The 21,382-nt window shown below is 40.9% G+C and overlaps 1 protein-coding gene across 2 annotated transcripts in view; it reads left to right on the top strand.

The window, feature by feature from the left end:
* The window catches only part of TMEM184A (transmembrane protein 184A), a 60,809-nt gene that overhangs the window by 15,325 nt on the left and 24,102 nt on the right, over window positions 1-21,382 (top strand). Inside the window, exons 1-2 of one of the 2 annotated variants that reach the window (XM_031941265.1) lie at window positions 12,112-12,185; window positions 15,593-15,856. In XM_031941265.1, the coding sequence (XP_031797125.1) occupies window positions 15,593-15,856 (264 nt within the window). In that variant the 5' untranslated portion in view covers window positions 12,112-12,185. Of the gene's footprint in view, window positions 1-12,111; window positions 12,186-15,592; window positions 15,857-21,382 lie in introns of those variants that run through there. The other variant, XM_031941271.1, reaches the window with a different exon arrangement.

Here is a 21,382-nt window from a genome sequence, read left to right on the forward strand (position 1 = left end):
TCGTCATTTCCTATACAACACATCAGGACTTGCACAGAGAGTGGGTGGGGGCCATTCTTTCTCCAAGCATATATATTAATAGAGTATAGTCCAATTACTATTTAGCCTCACGTGCTTGGGACCTCAGTGCATCAACTCAAGCCTCAGCCCATTACACAAAGCAAAGAAACACATTGGCTATGTGTGTAAATGGAAACATGCTTCATCATTTGTGTTTTGAAACCATTGAATGGATCATATCTCTTAAATCTTTCAAATGAAAACAATAGCTGTCATTTGTGTAGCACTGCAAGGTTTGCAAAACTCTTACATGTTATCTCATTTGATCCTCACAACTTTATGACATAGGTGCCTTTATTAACCCCTTTCTATAGACATGTAAACTGAGGCTGGGACAGCTAGGTTCTGTCTTACTAATTTCTTATTTCTCCTGGGTACAGCAACAATGAAGGAGCAGGGTCCAGGATTGAACAGAGAAAGAGAATGATTGAATTGCCTATGGGAAACTTTGATTATTTTAATGATAGCCAAACTCCAGAAGTCTGTCTTTTTAGTCCCAATATTTTTCCAAGAATGTTTTATGACCTGAATCACTGAATTAATAGTCTCTCTAAAAGACCCAAAGTTAAGGAGGCAACAGAGAAGAGAATTGTTCAGGGGGACAATATGAAGAATGTATGAGAAGAGATGTTTTAGACTCAGTGGTTCTCAAAATATGGCCTAAAGAATCCTGGGCATCTCTGAAACCCTTTTAGAGGGTCTACAAATTCAAAAATAGTTTTTATTTCCAATATGGTAAATGTCTATAAATATAACCCAGATAAACAAAAACGCTTTGGAGAGATCCTCAATAATTTTTAATTAGGATAAAGATACTGAAAACAAAAGTTTGAGAACCACTGTTTTAGATTGTGTACAAGAGTGAAAGGTAACAGATGGACAACCACATACTCTACTGGTATCAGTGTCAAGATACATGCAGTAGCTCTCCATACCTGAAATATTGGGTAGGTCTCCTGTGGCAGATTTAGGGGAGAATGGAGACAAGAATGTCAGACAAGGAGGAGTAAGCATGAACAAGCACGGATAATTTGTAGTGTGCAATTTGGAGGAAATACCCATGTGGATCAAATCGCAGGTCTATCAGGTATAAAAGAAGTTTAAAATTCCTATTTGACATTTTTTCCTTTCCAAAACTCATCATCCCCTCTACCCTGAGCTAGGAAGGTAGTGGGGCAGTGGATAGAGTGCAAGTCTGGAATCAGGAAGATCCAAGTTCTAGTTGTGTGACAGAGGGAAAATCATCTGCTTCGGTTTCTTCAACCACAATAAAGAGATAATACCTCACAGAATCCTTGTGAGGAAGAAGTGAAATATCATTTATAAAGCTTTTAGCACAGTGTCTGGCAGATAGCAGACACCTGATTAATGTTTATCCAATTCACTTGCATGTCATGGCACTACCTCCCTGATATCATAGTCCTCTTCCAGAATGAAGGACAAACAAAACAATAATTCCCTTTGCTCTCAGAGCATAGGTCCCATTCCATCTTTTTTCCTCTTAGCTTCCCTCAGTAATCTCAGCTCATTTTGAGCATTAGTGCTTTGTTTTTCTTTTTTTTAATTTTCTTTTTTTGTTGTTATATATATACATTAATTTTTTTTAATATACATGAATCATGTCAGGACAGAAGCAAAACAAAAGAGAAAAATTACAAGAGGAAAAAATTAATATAACGTGTGTTGATTTACAATCAATCTCCATAGTTTTCTTTCGGGATGCAGATGGCATTCTCTATCCAAAGTTTATTGCCTTGAATCACCAATGAGAAGAACCGTCTTTCACAACTGATCATCACAGCATTAGTGCTTTGGACACTGTTTTTACATGACTATAACACACTTTGGTATTCATCATCTGTTACCTGCCCTTGTCACCATCTTCTCTACATATCTTTCTCTAACTCTAAGGTTGTTGATGAGTCAATTATGCATCCACATTGATCATTTAGACATTTCTCCTTTTTCCACCCCTTCATTTACCTTGAATTTCAGTTCCCTGTCAATTGTTTTTGTTCTGTCCTGCTCAATTCAAGGACCATTTCACCTGGTAAAGAAAATATCCTCTGTCATCATTATTCAAGCTACCTTGAGCATCAGACCCATTTCTTCCTTCAGGGATGTTCCTTTTGACCTCAGCAGAGCTTTATTAAAAGCTCTTTTTGTTGACTCTAGCTTCCTTCACCAGCTTCAGCTCAGTCTCATCTTTAGGACTTCTGACACTATTCTGAAAGGACCACGCCACAGTTCAGCATTCATCTTCCATTACCTACCCATCTTCTCCACGTGCTGGTCCTATTAAAATTTAAGTCAGTCAGTGAGTTTCTTGTGTATCCACATTGGTCACTTTAGACAGCTCATTTTAAAAAAATTTTCCCATTGAAATCATTTGTATTTATATTGTTAACTTAATATAAATACAAATGATTTTAATCAGAATTCAATTAGAAATTTGGGTCAACTTGGGCTGATCTGATAACTTTCCTCTGGGATCTTTGAAATTTGGTATGTACTGGACAATGAACACCTGGGTTTCTTCTCCCTCTCTATCACAGATTCTAAGATGGAATGACCACTTCTTCCCATTTCTTTGGCAACTCCCACTCCTGATATTTGCAAACAGCAAAATACTCCAAATCAGTCAATTGACACTGAATGATACAGAGAACCTGAGGTCAAAACCTGACTCTACACTCCTTGGGTAAACTTGGGCAAGTCGTTTCATGTTTCTAGGCTGCAGTGACTTTTTGGGTAAGATTAGGGATTTGAACTAGATGACCTCTGAGGTTCCTTCCACATCTATGATCTTAAATGATGCATGGAGTTGCCATTCAATGATAAACCAAGCAAGTATTTATTAAGTACCTATTATGTGCTAGGTCCTGTAACTAACAGGTGGAGGAACAAAGAGAGTGAATGAAATAAGCCTTACTCACAAAGAGCCTGAATTATAATGAAGGCAAAATGACAAGTTCATAATAAATATAGAGAGAATAAAGTTGTCCAATACAAAGTAGGTTGAGAGGTAGAGTTGTAGTCAATGAAAAGACCAGGAAAAGCTTCTTTAAAGGTAATCCCTGCACTGGGTCTTTAAGGAAGAGAGGCAATCTCTGAGGAGAGAGCATGTTCCAGGCATGGGGAATGGCTGGTGCAAAGGCAGGGAGGAGTGTTATTATGAGGATCAGGGAGAAGACCAGTTTGGCTGGATGATAGAGAAGAAGAAAGGAAGAGTTTCCAGTGAGGCTGGAAAGACAGGCTGGACTTTAAAAACCAAATAGGAAAGCTAGCCACCAGAGGTGTTGGATAGGTAAGTGCCATGGTTTCATCTGAGCTCAAGGGAAATTACTGAGGTCGCAGTGTGTAGGATGGACAGGAGTAGGGGAGACAGCGCAAGAAGTGGTGGAGGCGAGAACTACGGCAGCAGCTGTGAGGGAAGAGTAAGGGTTGTGACCAGTGTCGAGAAGGTCCACATGGCAAGCTCCAGCAACTGATTTGTAGATGAGGGGCAGGGAGGGTGAAGAGTGGGATAGAATGCCAAGGTTACATGCTGGAAGATGAGAAGGATGGGGGAAAGTGAAGAAAGAGGGGGGAGGAAGGGAGAAAGGAGGAGGAATGGAAAAGGAGGGGGAGATGACCAAAAACTGAACTTTGGTGAATGAATACCTACAGTTGTTGTTTGTTCTTCATCATCAAAGGGGACCATGAAGTCAGGGAGGGGACACCAAGACTTGAAAGTGATTTGAATTTAAGTGAGGGAGGCTGTGCAAAGTCACCTGCCTCACTTTCTCCTCCAGACCCTTCTAGGACCAGTGGTCAGATATGGATTGGATCAGAATACAGATCCTGAGGACCCTGGTTGCAGGGGGAGACTTTGGCCCTTTTAGAATGCCAGAAAAGCAGAAATGATTAGAGAGGCTTAAAAAAAGAGTCAAATTAATTTTACTCATTTCAATTTTTTAAAAAAAGGGATCCTCCCTCTCTCTCTCTCCCTCTCTCTGTATCTGTCTCTATCTGTCTCTCTCTTTCTGCCTCCCTCCCTTCCTCCCCTTCTCTTTCTCCCCCCTCTCTCCTTCTCTCTGTCTCCCCCTTTCTCTTTGTCTCCCTCTCTCTCTCTACTTCTCTCTCTCTGTCTCCCCCCTTTCCCTCTCTGTCTCTCCGTCTCTCTCTGTCTCTTTCTCTGTCTCTCTCCCCTTCTCTCTCTCTCTCTCCTTTCCTCTCTCTCTCTTTCCTTCTCTCTCTGTCTCCCCCCTCTTCCTCTCTTTCTCCCCACCTCTTTCTCTCTGTCTCCCTCCGTGTGTGTGTGTGTGTGTGTGTGTGTGTGTGTGTGTGTGTGTGTGTGTCTGTCTCTGTCTCTCTCAGGAATGTTATGAAATCAAGGAAATTATTATAAAGTAAAAGACCAGCTCACTGACTAAAGTGTGCTGGAGATGCTGGCATAAATAGTGACTGGAATCTTCTGGGGCTAGTAAGGGAAGATTTCATGGAGAAGGGACCCAGAATAGAACAGAGTTCTTGGACATTAGTAATGACAGATGACCCAAAGAAGGAAAAGCCCGAAGTCTAGGCTCCTCCTCCCAACCCTCAAACTTGATCTCTTCCCTACAGAGGAAGAAAGGAGGAAAGAAGTGTCATTGAACCTGAATAGGATGGAAGTGATGGACTCAGTATATAGAATAAAACACATTTTTGAACATGATTTCCTGTGGGAATTTGTTTTTACTTTGATATATATATATATATGTCACAGAGTTTTGCCTTGTTCTTTTTTCTTTCTCAATGGGGAGGTAGTAAAAAGGGAGAGGAGATAAATGTTTACTAATTGAAAAAATAATTAAAACATTACAGAAGGGGATTCATTTAAAACCTTGGATGACCCAGGTCATCCTACTATTCTCCTTAGGTGTTCAGGATTAATGATCCCTTGGCTTCACCTGGTAACATAACCCAGTGCCTGACATCTCTTATTGTTGGGAAGTTCTAACTAATTTCTAATCCAAATACTTTCTACCATAGCTCCAGTCATCAGTGAATAGGAACTGAACAATATAATTCACTGGGTGGAATAAAAAGTGAGTAAGACTCAAAGACTCCACCCTTTAAGTACTGCCTACTAGTTAAAGAAGTAATAACAGTAATATTATTAACAACAACAATAAAATGCCATCTTCTATGTAAAGATGACACAGTCTACATCTGTACAGCACATACTTGGAGTAGTTTTTCCTGTAATGGGGATGAATTTGGACTGAGTCATCTACACTCCTTGGATTTCCCTTGTGGGAACAAAACATCAAGCCTTTGTGAGACAGCTGTTTGGGATCTGGGGTACAAACTGAGACTATAGAACAAACAAAGCTAATTGGTCTATGTGGAAATCAAACATCTTACCTTGGCTTAATTGACAGTGTACTCTAATCCACCAGACTACCAGACCAATACACTTAAGACCACAAGGAGCCATATATGTAAAGATGTCCCTGAGGTACCTGAATACAGAAGGGGCAGAAAGGGAGTACTGGAAGATTAGTTAGATAGCTCACATTTGTAAATTAGGCGGTTATCCACAAAGATTGCTAACTGGAACTTTGAGACTGGATGAATTTTTGAGGAAAAATGCATAGAGAAAAAAGCTCATGGTAGAAGACTGAGATGAGAAATGTTCACAAACAAGGCAGAAGATCTGATAGAGTAAACAAAAAACAGAAATCAGTGAAGTAAGAAGAGAACCAGAACAAGCTTATTATTGTTATTATCACCATCATCATGGGTTCTAAGGAAGGAAAGAATTTCAAGAAAGAGGAGGAAGTATCCCTGATTCTACTTTCTCTCTTCTCCAGCCAGTTTTCTACTCAAAAAACCCTAAGATGCTATAGACTGAAGTAGCATTTAAAGTTAAAATTTCAAATCCTCAGGAACACTAAGGTCCTCAATAACCTGGAAAGATCATTAAAAATCAGAGAGGAAAGAATACTCAGAACTAGCAGGTGACCAACTATGTCAAAAGGTACTTAGAAGGATGAAGACTGAGAAATAACCATTATATTTAGCAAGACATAGCTGGAGGTGTGGAGTCTGATCAGTAGTCAAGGCTGCCTTCTTATCCTGGAGAAAGTTGGGAGATGGAGGAGTCAGTAGAAAAGCTGGAGGGATTATTGTCTTCAGAGGGCAGCCCAAATCTGGAGGTGTTCCTGGGATGGGGTCACACTAAATCAGCCTGGGTAGTGACTCCCAGTAAGTGATGGTAGGGATGGCCTAGGATCCTGGCAAGTGCCCTAACAGGTAGGAGCTTTGACAACTCTAGAAATCCTGGTACCATAGGAATTCCTGTGGCCTGCTTTCTGGAGATGACCCCTGGGGCTGAATATTTTGTGGGGTTCCCCCTCCAATTCATTTGACCTAGACTGGGTTCTTAGATCACAAAATATATAGTGTTATCCCAGACTGAGAAATGCTGCCTTTTCAGCTTAGCGGGTTAAATTCTGTTGGATGACCCATAGTCCTCCCCAGGGATCTAGCACTGGTTGCTCTGCCCCAGTACTGTCATTTCAAAGCTCAGAACTTTTCCCTCCCTTAGTCACACAGATTGGAAGACTTTTTTTCCCCCATCTAAGTAAAAAGTGTTTCTGGATTTCCCACAGCTGTTACACCCTAATGAGTTGGGAGGAGGAGTGGTAAAATAGGAAACCTCCAATATTTGCCTGGCTGGCTCTGTGGATTAAGAAAAACAGTGGATTTTCTGAATATCCATTTACATCACTGGGTTATAGGATGGGGACATAAATCAAACGGTACCATTTTATTCCTATTTCCCTTCTACTACCACCACCATCACTCTTTTTCTTCCTCACAATATGTGAACCCAACCACAAAATAACAATTCCCAAATGAGAACTTACATTTTACATTTCAAAAAACACTTTTTTGCATAAGAATCCTGGGATGCAGGTGATGTACAATTTCCATTTAACAGATTGAGAAACTGAGCCCCACAAAGATGAACATGATTTGTTGACTCACAGATAAGCCAGCAAAGAAACAATAGGACAGAAACGGGATTCAAACCAAGTTTTCTGACTAAACATAGCATATTTTGTAATATATGTAATAGTTCAGGAGCCAAATCTATGTTAGAAAAGGTAAGAGTGTCACTAAATTCATTTGAGGAGAGGGAAATGTAGCAATATGGGCTGCTGGTATATATCAGGGGTTTGGTACTTTGACCAGTGATTTCCCTATTAAGGATATATTATCCATAGGATATATCCTATAAGAGAGGATATATATTATAGAACTAAAAATATAGGATTTTGATGGTGATCACCTAGTCCAGAGCTTCTTAAACTGAGTCACAACCCCATATGGGATTGCAACCCAAATGTGGGGAGGTCACAAAATTATCATTTATTATCAGTAAATGCTTGATTCGTACACCTTTTTTATATACATACATAGATACATATATATATGTGTGTGTTATGTATATATATGTATATATATATATATATATATATATATATATAAAATACATATCTATGTTTATGTGTGTGTGTGTGTGTATATATATATATACTCCTGGAGTTTTGTAAAAATTTCTTTGGTGAAAAGAGGTCACAAGTAGAAAAAGTTTAAGAAGTTATGAGAAGTTTATAAAAGTTTAATATATATATTATATATATATGTATATATATATAAGAAATCTAATATATATATAGTACAAAAGGCAAAATAAGAGTCACTAATCTTAAGGAATTTATAAATTGCAAATTTTTGCTGGGTTAAATAAGCACATGAGATCTAGGTGATCTGTCTCCCATTCATGCAGCCATCTTGGCTAACTTTTAAGGAAAGTTTAGCGATGTTTTTAAAAGAAGTTTTATTCCCCTGAATTTGAATTTCTTTTAATCATGATTTATATATATATATATATATATATATATATATATATATAATTTCTTATATATTTATATATAAGGTATCAATTATATATAATACATACAACATATATAATTTAAAACACATATATATGAAGAAAATGAGACATGGATATTAAGTGTTTTCTAGGGCTATACATTATAGCTTTAATAGTTTATTTATACAAACTATCAGAGGTAAAGAGAAACCTCAGCTTCCTTAAGCAACATTAAGATTAAGCAATGCTAGTGGAAGGGGAGAAAAGAGTAGGAAAAATGTATAGGAAAAGTAAGAAACAAGAAAAGCAGAAAAAGAAAGTGGGGTATAGTTACCAAATTTGCCCTAGTTACTATTCAGTACCAATTGTGTCCTTGGTTTTTTGTTTTTTGGACTAGACAGATTGGGTATGAAAGCTAAAGCTTCTTCATAATTTCATAACATATGGAATCTGTAACTACCAATAGATTTCTTATGATAAAGTAATTATATTTTTGATGTATATATGTGTGTTTTGAACTTTATTGAAATGCCAAATATTTCAGTGCTTAGGGGAAGAATTAATAACTATTAGTAAAGGCTGTTAGAAGTAACTGCATAAAATGGATAATTTCCAATTCATAAAACTAAAAGTGAGCAGTTGAATAGGGAAAAGAATCTTAGCAGCAAATACTTGTAAATAAAAGTGTGGTAAAGGTCTGATATCAAAGGAGAATGATGCAGATTTATTAATACAAGGAATTTTTTTTTATTCTGAATTTAACCAACACAAAATACATGAAGCTACAAATCTGTATTATGAACACCTCACTTTTCTCTTTAAACAGATAATAAATTCAGCATGTCATCTCTAAAATTGTTCTATTGTTTCCTATTTTGTCTGTTTCCTATTGGCTTTTATTCTGTTGCTACTATACCTTTCTTAAAATGTTCTGACTAGAATTTTATCTTACTTTTCTTTGTTTCTTTTTCATTTTGATGACCTTATCAATAGTTCTTCCCTCTCCCTAAATGAAAGAAAAATAAGACCCTTGTATCAGGTATGAGTAGCGAAATAATACATCCCCACTTCAAATGTGTTCAAAAATAGATATTGCTTTCTGCATCTTGAATTCATTACCTTTCTGTTTCATTGGGTAGTATATGTCATAACTAGCCAGACCTTTGAAATTGTTATTGATTATTGTATTATTCAAAGCCAAAAAGGCCAGTCTCCCACTGCATCCAGGGCCATTTCCATTTAGTCTTGATCTATACCTGACCCTGGGCCCTGAGGCTGTGATTTGCACAGCCTTCCCTCACTTAAGTTCAATTCATTTACAAGTCACCTTCTTAATCCTTTGGTCCACTTCAAGAATAAAGAAGGGACTATAACAGTGGGAGAATTTGAATCCAGGGCCACTATCTCCAAATCTAGCACTCTACACTATACCAAAAAAGCTTTCAACGTATTTATTTGAATGCTGTTTCCCCTGTTAGATCATAAGCTCTTTGAGGGTAGAGAATGTTTTTTGCCTGCTTTTGTATCCCAGCAATCAGCACAGTTCCTTACACATAGTAGTTGCTTAATAAATGTATATTAAAATGAGTTGAGTTGGTGTTGGTGGGGAACCTGGTAAAGGGGGAGGAGGGCTAGGGAAGTTGCAAGAGAAAGCAAATAAACAGAGCCACAGCAAACTGGAGATCCTGAGAGCCCTTCCGGGGCCTCTTGGGAGTTTGTTTGAGGCTGGTTTAGATGGCTAAACAGCATCCGCCGGGGATGACTTTGGGCACACTGCCCCATTAGTAAACACTGGGTCCTTGCTTCGTGTCCTAGCATGCCGAAGAACTGGGTTGTGCTTTGCTAAGGGGTGGGGTCCCTTCAATGGGGCAAAGGGAACAGATCTCTCTCCTTTGATTAATATTTAGTCTTATCTCTAAAAATGGTATCAACACATCTCTGGGCTATTTTCCTCCATCAGCAACCTAGACAGACCAGTTTAACTTAAGCAGGGGGGCCTCCACGCTGAGAACACACAGATTTCTAAAAGGAGGGCACAGTTGGGAGGAAGCGCTGGATTCTTTTTTCTCTTTGTCTACTCCATCAGAGGGTGGCCCTCCATCAGAAGCCAAAAGACCTGTTGTGCAAGCCCCACAGGGCTTCTGTGCCTGGGGTTCCCCACTTGGAAAATGAAATAGATGTAGCGAGGTCCCTCCCAGGGGTGTTGGGGGATGAGCTCATACCTGCAGAGTGCTTTAGCTTCAAGGCACTAGAGAGATGTGAAGTTTATTGTGAACAGGATGAATTAGATTTGCAAAAGTAAAAATCAGTTCCCCCAGCAAACCTTCTCTAGTCCCCACATTTCCCCGTTTTTCAAATCCTGCACTATCCCAGGGGAAGCCTGGGACACAAATAGGCAGAAGCAGGACCCTTGATTTCAAGGCTAGATCTCTCCCAACCTAAGCTAGTAGGACTGGGTTAGGAATATGTCTTTTCTTGTTGCCTTCAGGTAGTTAAGAACCCTGCTCCAGGATTGGGAGCATTTAAGGTTGGCAGAGACAAAAGACTGGGAATCAGAGAACCTGAGCTTGAATAATGGTTTGCTGCTTACTACTTAGAAGCAGTGACTTATAATGAAAAAAATGGTCTGGATTTCTAATCTAGATGTGGACAGGACATTCAACCTGCATTTCTTGAGTAAAATAGAAATGCTTCTTTTTTCCTTCTCTTTCCCTCTCCCCATTGTGGAGAAAATCAGGAGATAAAAGTGTAAAACATGTCACCAAGTCAATATCCATGTGACTTTGGACAAGTGGCTTAATTTTTGTTCTCTAATCTGTAAAATGAGGGGATTGGGTGAGATGGCCTCTGAAGTCCCTTCTCTGAAAGCCCATTCTTTTAACTTAATATCAGTGATAGTAGGAAGGGAATTCAGGAAAGGACAATTGTGTCCCAGAGGGATTATGTAACTTGTCCAAGTCAGGTAGGTAGTCAGCATCAAAGGTGAGATTTGAACATTCAGGAGCCAATGGCTCTTTCCACAGCGCCATATATTGTCTTCCTTAAAAAAGATCTCTGCCCTTGTGATCGAAAATGAAAGAAATAGGGAGTCTGAATGCAGATCCCCGCTTATTATTTTCATTTTTAAAAATTTTTTTCTTTCTATCAGTTTTTCCCTTTCGTTCTTCTTTCATGACAAGACAAACGTGGAAATCTGTGTAACATGACTGTACATGTATAGCCTGTATCCGATTGCTTGTTGTCTTGGGAAAGGAGGAGGGAGAGAAAAAATTTGGGACTCTAAGTCTTACCAAAAAAAGAATGATGAAAAATCACCGAACATTTATGTTTAGATTTCCAAGACTCCACACTTCCTGTATTTTGCCATCATAATGGAAGGTTGAATGTAACTGTCATTTTTGTCATTCATAATACTTCTGGGGCGGGATCCAAAGTTACCGTATAAAGGAGATAGAAATGGGAGGACTGCAAGGATGAGGCTGTGAAATAAACCAAAAGAGAGAGTTTTTAAAAGGAATGTTGGAAACTATACGTAATTAGGAGAGAAATACTATTAAGTGCAAATTTTTTTAGACGTTGCCATCATGGTAACCTTTGGTACAGACTCTCTCCATCTTTCTCTTTTCTCTCCCTCTCCGCCTCTCTTCTCTTTGGCTGTTTCTCCCGTTTCTGCCTTGCTCTCTTTTCCGTCTTCGTCGTCGTCGTTGTTGTTCCCCTCTGACTTGCAACGTGGGTCTGTGACGCCGTCCAGTGCCCCTGCACACCCCCACCTCCTCCACGCCTTCCACCGGGGCCGGCTCCCCCGAGGAGGGGGCAGGGGCTGGGGGGATCCTCGGACATCCGCCCGGGGAGCAGCCGCCGTCTGCAGGCCGAAAGGGAGAGCCCCTCGCGGGGCAGGCTCCCGGCAGCGGCGGCGGCCGAGCAGCCTGGCCCGGGGTCCGGCGGCAAAGGGACGAAAGGGGCCGGGGGCTGGCCGGGCGGGGAGGTGGGGCCGTGACGTCCGGGTAACTCTGCCTCCGGACGGCTCTGCCCCCCCCCTCCCTCCCTCCCTCCTAGGCGCGGCCGCCCGGGAGGCGCAGGTGCGCTCTCACCCGGGCCGCCCCCGCTCCCTGCACGGGCACCGAGCTGCCCCCGCCGCGCCCCCGAGATGCGAGCGCTCCCCGAGCGGGCCGCCGCGGGGCCGAGGTGAGGCCGTCCGAGCTGCGCAGGGATCCAGGTAAGGTCTGGGTCGGGGTAGCCGCCGCAGGGCTCCCTGCGAGGGGAGGGCAGCGACTGGCTTAACTCCCAGGCAGACTCGGAGTTGGGGGAGCGGGGCCTGTCTGACGCCCGCCCCTTTCTCACACGCCCCTCCGCCCGCGCCTTGCACCCCGCACCTGCCGCGGCCGCGATCTCCTCGGGCCAGGGCGCGGGAGGGTGAGAAAGCGGCCTCGCCGCGGCGCGGGGTGCAGAGTCCCCGGGGCCCCAGCGGCTGCTCCGGGCCCGGCCCTGAGTCCCCGAGCCGCGGCTCGCGCCCGCCGCCCCCCCGGGGCTGCGGGGCTCGCCCGCCCGGCACCTGCGCCCGGGAGAGGGAGGCGGCCGCGACCGGCGCGGGGCGGGGGCTGAGCGCTCCCTTCCTGGAAGGCGCGACCGCGGCCAGCGGCTGGAGCGCGCATCTGGGGCGCCCGACGCTCGGTGACCCTCCTGAGCCGCTCGGAAGGGAGACGCCTTCTCCCGGCTGCCGGGCAGAGCCAGGTGTGCCCGCACCCTGCGCCGGTAGGGCGCGCAAACGTACGTTCCGTGTTAAGTCTTCCTCCCATGTATAGCGAACATGCACACGTGTGTACGTGTGGGGGGGAGAGGATCAAGAAGAGACAGAGAACAAGAAATACAAAGAGACGAGACAGAGAACAGGGGCAGAGACACAGAGACAGGGCGGAGAAACGAGATCAGGACAGAGAACACAAAGGAGACAGAACGAGACAAAAACGAATACAGAGACAGAAAACGAAGATACGACAGAATAAACAGAGAACAGAACAGAGAGATAGAGACAGAGAAACGAACACACACAGAGACAGAGAGAGAGACAGAAACAGAGAGAGACACACACAGAGACAGAGAGAGAGACAGAGAGAGAGAGACAGACAGAGAAACAGAGATACAGAGAGAGAGAAACAGAAATAGAGACAGACAGACAGTAACAGAGAGAGACAGAGACACAGACAGAAACAGAGATACAGACAGAGACACAGAGAGAGAAACAGAAATAGAGACAGACAGAAACAGAGAGAGACACAGACAGAGACAGACCGACAGAGAAACAGAGAGATACAGAGACAGAGACAGAGAGAAAAACAGAGATACAGACAGAGACAGAGACAGAGAGACAGACAGAGAGAGAATGTTATAAAAATTTTAAGAAATAATAACTGGACTCGTGATCTCATCAGGGAAAAAAACATCCAATGCGGAAATAAGTTGACACCGGGCCTCCCACTTACAGTTTTAAAGGTTGCCTGGGGCACTAGGAAATTAATTTATTTCCCATGGATCATATAGCCAGTGTATAGAAGTAGGATTTAAAGACTAGAATTTATAGCCATCTCTTTGCCCACTATTGTTCTTTGTAGAGTTTAAAGTACTATTAAAAAAAAAAAAAAAGTCAGCCATCATTATTATGTTATGGACAACGGTCTAAACTTGACAGCAGACCCTGAAATGACTTTTTTCAATTTGAGGAGCAATCTGTTAAGCGCCTACTGTGTGCATAGGGCCCTGGAGGTCCTGGAGAGATACCAACACCCTTTCCATTTCTGTAGAGATGGTCTTATTATTTTGTGTACTATCTCCCCACCCCCATCTCCCTCTTCTTCTCTTCAATTCTGGTGAGTCCTGTTCTTCAAGGAGTTTTTAACTAATAGAGAGTTGTGATATAGGGAGGAGGTGAAAAAAGAATGCGTGCTTGGAGGTCAGAAGATGAGAGTTTATGTTCTGTTTTTAATGCTTTTCTACCCTTGTAGCTTTTACCCCCTAAACCTCAATTTCCTCATTCATAAAGTATGGACAACTGGACAAGATCAAAGCATCTTAAACGTGGGTTGTGACCCCATATAGGATTGCATAACTGAATTTGGGGTCGAGAAAAATTTAGCAACAATAAAAGTTATCAAATATTCTCCCAATTTGTAATTATTTATGTAAAAATAAACAAGGGCATCTATTTCATTAGCATGCAAAATTGCTTTCAGCTTTAAAAAATGGTGAAATTATATGTATACCAAAGAATTATTTTAAAACAAATTTCTTTATGATTTATTATAGTAAATGTTTGATTTGTATACCTCTTTTATATATCTGTATATCCAAGATCATATAAAAATTTCTCAGGTGAAAAGGGGTGAATAGTTTAAGAAGCCCTGGACTAGATGGCCTTTGAAGTCTCTTCTAGCCATATGAGAGCCTAGAGAACCAGCTAATGCAATTCCTTCCTTTTATAGATGTCAGAAAACAGCCTAAGATCTCACATAAGTGGGATTTGAACACAGATCCTTTAACTGCAGGGCCAGTTCTCCTTCCATTACTCTGTCTTCAGCTTCTTTGTGCTAGCTGCATGAGAGAGGGGCCAGCAGAGTCTCCTTTAGGAAGCTAGCTTCTGTTTGGGGGTTTCCTGGAATTCTGAGATTAAAGGAACCCCCAGCTGGACAACCAACCTACTAAGTGTTTGTTTAAAACTGGACTTACAAATAGCATATGTAATAACTAATAATATTAGCTAGAATTTATGGATGGATTTACAATCTGCAAAACAATAATTATCCTGTTTTGGAGGAGCTATTGTTAATCCCATTTTAGAGATAAGGAAACTGAGGCAGCTACCTCCACAGTACCTGAGATAGGATTTGAATTCTGTTCTTCCTGACTCCCAGCTCCAGCACACTACCTATTAAGCCACCCTTCTTTTACCAATACATTGGGGCATTCTCTGCCGCTTTATAGTTGCTCATGTTTGACATTAAGAAGTTAAGTGACTTGCTCAGTCATACAATATATGTTAGAGAGGTATTTTGAGCCCAAGTCTTCTGGCTCCGAGATGAGCTTTCCATCTACTACATCCAACTTCCTCCTTAGGACAAGCTTTCCAGGATCTGAATTTCAGAGCCCAACTTGACATTTGGGGATTTGAACCAGGGTTTTGTATTGCAAACTCCAAGAGCCAATCAGTGGACACTGGGGAGTTTGGAGCCCTATAGTTTCTTAGAAGCATGCAAATTATAGCTCCTCTGGCAGCCCTGGCCAGCCTCTGGTTCATCCCGCTTTGGAAACTGGGAGTGGGAGAAAGTTGTTGTTTAAAAGACTTTTGCACTAAGCAGAATTCAAGTTCAAGGTCTAAACTGAAATTAAGAGAAGGGATAGTGCCGAAGGAGGCCTGAATTGGCTTAGATTTTCCCCCTCTCTTCCCTTTCCCTTCATTCTTTATTAATGGCCCTTGGCCCTCACTTTCTCTCGATCCTCCCACACTGGGCCCAAGTCCACTTCCCCCTTTGATCTCCAATCTGTGTTTAGTGCCCTTCCTTCTCCCTAACTCCTCCCTGCTTCCTGCTGCCGGACGCTTCCTTACTTTTGTCCCCTTTCCTTCCTCAATAGATGGACAACAACACTGGGCTACCTGTGGAAGAGAACTCTACCATTCCAAGTCCTATGCTAACCTCCCAAATGGCTGGGGGGTTGCTTAGGACCAGCATCCTCCCCTTTGTGAATCCAGGGCTCCCCACCGATGGGGATGGCTCTCATCTCAGCAGGGCCTGGAACAGCTCCCAGGACTCCAAACAGCTCTTCCTCACCACCCCCCTTGCCCGGGGCATCTCAGGATTCTTTGTGTGGTCCGCTCTGGTGCTGACCTGCCACCAGGTAAGGTTCTCCCCTGCCTTTCCAGATCTCCTTAGACCTGGAAAGCACTTTATTTGTCCTTCATATAAACATATCTTCCCTGTAAAATCCTTATTCTCCTGAGAATAACCAGCAGGAAAACTCAGCTCATTTTCTATAACCATATGCTCTCTACATTTCTCCCTTGAACTCCAAACTGAAACTTGGGCAGGGAAAGCAAATCCTGGATGGTGAATATCATCCTAGCACTGGTGGGGATTGTAAGGTAAATTAGTTTAGAGCTAGAAAGACTTTAGAAATTATCTAGACCAATCCCTTCATTTTACAGATGCAACTAAGAAGAAATGAAATGACTTGTCCAGACTCACATTGGTCTTTTGGTATTCTTACTCCAAATCCAGCATTTTTTCCCATTACATCACATACTGACAATAAATGTTTTTCATTCCCTTCTGTATGCAAGGCATGTTTTGTGTGTTGGGGATATACAATCCCTGCTTTCCAGGAACATATATTTTAGGAGAGGAGACAAAATATTGTTCAGTAAGTCAATCAGTGAACATTTATTTTTATAGCATTTCATTTTTCCAAATACATGCAAAAATAGTTTTCAACATTCACCTTTGTAAAACACTGTGTTCTGAATTTTTCTCCCTCTCTTTTGTTCTCCTTTCTTCCCAAGACAGCAAGCAATCCTATATAGATTAAACATGTGCATTTCTTCTAAACAGATTTATATTTTTGTCATGCTTCCCAAGAAAAATCAGATCAAAAAGGAAAAAAAAAAAAAAACATAAGACAGGGAAAAAAACAAGCAAACAAATAACAAAAAGGTGAAAATGATATGCTTTGATCCACATTCAGGTTCCCTAGTTCTCTCTCTGGATGCAGATGGCAACTTTCCATACAAATCTATTGAACTTGCCCTGCATCACAGCATTTTTGAAAAGAGCCAAATCTTGTCACAGTTGATCATCACATAATCTTGTTACTGTGTGCAATGTTCTCATGGTTTTACTTACTTCACTTAGGTTCAGTTCTTGTAAATCTTTCCAGGCTTTTTTGAAATCATCCTACTCATCATTTCTTATAGAATAATAATATGTTACATTCAGTGAATATTTATTAAGCGCTTTATTATATGCTGGGCACTATGCCAAGCTCTGGGAATACAAAAAAAGGCAGACCCTGCCCCCAAGGACCGTGCAATCTAGTGGGAGCAATGACAGCAAAAAATATATACAAAGCAAGCTATATACAGGTGAAATAGGAACTGATTAACAGAGAGAAAACCCTGGAATTAAGAGGAGTTGGAGAAGTTTTCCTATAGACAGTGGGATTTTAGTTGGGACATAAAGGAATCCAGGAATTTAAGTAGTGGAGTAGAGAAAAGAAAGTGTTTCAAGTAGAGATGGTAATTAAGTCCATGGGAGCTTGTGAGATCAGCAAGTGAAATAGTATAGAGGGAGAAGAAAAGAGGGCTTAGGATGGATCCCTAAGGGACACCTTGGTTAAAGGGCATCATCTGGATGAGGCTCCAGCAAAGGAAACTGAGAGTACGAGGATAGATAGGAGATGAACAGGAGAAAGCTTAGAGAGAAGAGAGTATAAAAGAGGAAAGAACTGAATATATTTAACCTATATCAGATTACTTGCTGTCTTTGGGAGGGTGGAGATAAAAGAAGGAAGGGAGAAAAAAATAGGAATACAAAGTCTTACAAAAAATGAGTGTTGAAAACTATCTTTACATTTATTTGGAAAAATAAAATACTATAATTTTATGGGCAAGTATTATAAAAGGCAAGTAGTACAAGCATTATTATTTAACAAATGAGGAAACTAGGGCACAGGCCTCAGTATCTTATCGGAGGTCATAAAGGAGGGGAAGTTTGAGGGATGAGTTTTTCTGACTGAACTAGAGAGAGTGATTAGCCGTGGTCAAGGCTGCAGAGGTCAAGAAGAATGAGGATTGAGAAAAGGCCACTGGATTTGGTACTGAGAGATGTTTAGTGACTTTGGAGAGAGTAGTTGTGGAATGAGAAAGTCAGAAGCCAGATTGTAGAGAATTAAGAAGAGAGTGAGAGGAGAGAAAGGATTTGCACCTAATGTAGAACCTTTTTCTAGTAGTTTAGATACAAAGAACGGAAGAGATATAGGACAATTGTGGGGATGGAAGGGTCAAGTGAGGGTTCTTTAAGGATAGGGGAGATAAGGGCATGTGTAAAGATAAGGGACTTTATAAGGTAATACATTCTAGTAACAAAGGAAGTCACTCTGGTCTAGGACAAAGAAGTGTTGTGTTTTAGTGACTAGAAAGTTGACCTTCGAGTCCAAAGATCTGGGTTCAAATGAAGCTTCAGACACTTATCAGCTATATGATTCTGGACAAGTCATTTAACTCTACCTCATTTTCCTCATCTGTAAAATGGGGATAACAATAGCATCTACTTCCCAGAGAGATGAGGATAAAATGAGATAATTGTAAGTGTCTGGCCTATAAGAAGCACTATCTAAATGTTAGTTATTATTCTTATTGGAACACTGTCCTAGGAGTCTTTGTCTTTGACATACCCTGTCTATGTGATGCTTAATTTCTCAGTGCTCTTGCTTTTTTTATTTTCCTTAAATGTTCAGTAGTATTTTATTTTTCCAAATACATGTAAAGATAGTTTTCAACATTCAATTTTGTAAGACTTTGTATTCCAGTTTTTTTCTTCCTTCCTTTCCTTACCTCCATTCTCCCCAAGACAAAAGTACTCTGATAAAAGTTAAATATGTGCACTTCTTTTAAATATATTTCCGTATTTGTCATATTGTACGAGAAAAATCAGGCCAAAAGGGAAAAAATATGAGAAAGAAAACAAACAAAAAGGTGAAAATACTGTGCTTCAATCTACATTCAGTTTCCATAGTTCTCTCTCTCTAGATGCAGATGGCACTTTCCATCACAAATCTATCAGAATTGCCTTGAACCCTCACATTGCTGAGAAGAGCCAAATTCATCACAGTTGATCGTCACACAATCTTGTTACTGTTGTCAATGTTCTCTTGGTTCTACTCAGCATCAGTTCATTTAAGTTTTTCTAAGCTTTTCTGAAATCAACTTACTCATCATTTCTTTTCTTTCTTTCTTCTAAACATATTTCCATATTGATTGTGCTGCACAAGAAAAATCAGATCAGTAAGGAAAAAATGAGAAAGAAAAAAAGCAATCAAACAAAAACAAAAAAAAAAAAGATGAAAATACTATGCTGTGATTCAGTTCCCACAGCCCTCTCTCTGGGTGCAGATGGCTCTCTCCATCACAAGTCCATTGGAACTGGCCTGAATCACCTCATTGTTGAAAAGAGCCATGTCCATCAGAACTGATCACTGAATAATCTTACTGTTGCCGTGTCCAATGATCTCCTGGTTCTGGTCACTTCACTTAGTATCAGTTCATGTAATTCTCTCCAGGCCTCTTTGAAATCATCCTGCTGGTCATTTCTTACCGAACAATAATATTCCATAACATTCATATACCATCACTTATTCAGCCATTCCCCAATTGATGGGCATCCCCTCAGTTTCCGGTTTCTGTCCATTACAAAAAGGGCTGCCAAAAACATTCGTGCACATGTGGATCTCTTTCCTTCTTTTATGATCTCTTTGCCATATAAGCCCAGTAGAAACACTGCTAGATCAAAGAGTATTAAGCAACTCTTTCGGCCTGTATCCTGCAGGGAAATTATCCTACTCTCTCAAGTAGGCAGTAGTTAAACTGAGACTTGAAGGCAGGGTATGATTCAGAAAAATGGTGAAGAGAGGGGAGATCATTCTAGGATGGAGGAATGAGAGAAGCAAAAGCACATGAGCAGAGAATAGAATGTAAGTTTCATGAGGACAAAAAATGTTTTTTTTTCCTTTGATTTTTGTATTCTTAAGAGCGCAGATCTGGCATGGTAAGCAAATAAGAAATGTTCTTATTTTATGATCTGTTCAGAGGATAATGAATTGACCAGTTTGATTCCAAAAGAAAATTGTGAGGGCTGTGTTTATTAAAAACAAAGACATTATTTTAATGCAGACAATAGAGAGAGCCAGGGAAAGTTTTTGAGTCTGGGGGCAGGGAGGAGTAGCACTGTGTATATCACAGTGAGAGAGAAAAGTATGTTTTAGGAAGTTAGATCTGGCTGTGGAGTGATGGATGTGGAGAAATTATAAACAGGAGACTACTGAAATAATCCAGGTGAGAGGTGATGAGAGCCTGGATTAATTAACAGGTAATAAAAGGAATAATAATAGCTGCTCATTTTTGTTTTATGGGCAAACATATAGGGCAGGTAGTGTAAGTAGTATTTTTTAACAAATAAGGAAAGACCCCAGTTACTTGCCTGGAATCACAAAGGAGGGCCCGTTGGAAGCACGAATTTTTCTGACTGAAGCACAAGAGGCAGAGACCCTGTGTTGTGTCAGGCCTTCAGTGCAGGTGGTGGTCAGCACCCGTGAAAGAGAGACAGCCAGCTTCTCTGTTCCTCTGCTTCCCACCTGCTTGGGAACTCTGAAACCCTGGGGTGGGAGCATGAGGGAAATGGGGCCAGCCCAACCCTGAGCACCTGCTGCTGGAGCTGAGCCCTGTTGGGGGAGGGAAGGTAGAAGGGATGGGGAAAGTTCCAACTGCCACTGCGTGATAGCACCAAGTAAAAAGGACTTTGCCCGAGCTCTGGGGAGGATGCCATCTGCCCCTCCTCCTTCACTTCCCCTCTCCCAGGCATAGGTGGATCAATCAGTTGTGCTGGGATGGAGAGTAGGAGATCAAGCTTTATGGAAAGTTTTTGTGATGATTTTAGTTCCTGGTTGGGATCCCCCCCAACCCTTCCCTCCCTATTATTTTTTAAAAGTTAATTTATTTAAAACTTAAATACAAAGCAGAAAAAGAAACATTGGCATGTACACTGAACATTAAAGAGAATTCACAATATGAATTTCCAACAAATTTCCAATTCAAAAAAGCCTAAATAATAAATACTACACATTGTGTTCAGAGCTATTTATCTTTTCTTTGTTTCCTTGCAGGTTTTCTTTTGTTCTCTGCTAAGAACACTTTACTTTATTCTTTTTTTCCCTTTTCTGACCCTCTACATCCCCTGAACAGACTACAGTTAAGCAGAGATATATTTATACATATATATATATATATATATATATATATATATACACATGTATCCATATATATCTTTTCTTTGTTTCCTTGCAGGTTTTTCTTTCTTTTATTCTCTGCTGGGCACATTTTACTTTATTCTTTTCCTTCCTTTTTTGATCCTTCACATCCTCTAAGCAAGTTACAGTTAAGCAGAGATATATTTATACATACATATGTATATACGCATGTATTTATATATACAGATATATATATATACACACATACACATACCTATGCATTCATATACATCTATATAGGGCCATACTATGCTTCTTTGTCCCCCATTTCCCTGAAGGGGATAATATCATCCTTCCTAAATCCATGCATTTCTATATTTTTCTAAATCTACCAACTCATCATTTCCT

This window comes from Sarcophilus harrisii, chromosome 1, assembly GCF_902635505.1.
Source record: "Sarcophilus harrisii chromosome 1, mSarHar1.11, whole genome shotgun sequence".
Classification (NCBI taxonomy): domain Eukaryota; kingdom Metazoa; phylum Chordata; class Mammalia; order Dasyuromorphia; family Dasyuridae; genus Sarcophilus; species Sarcophilus harrisii.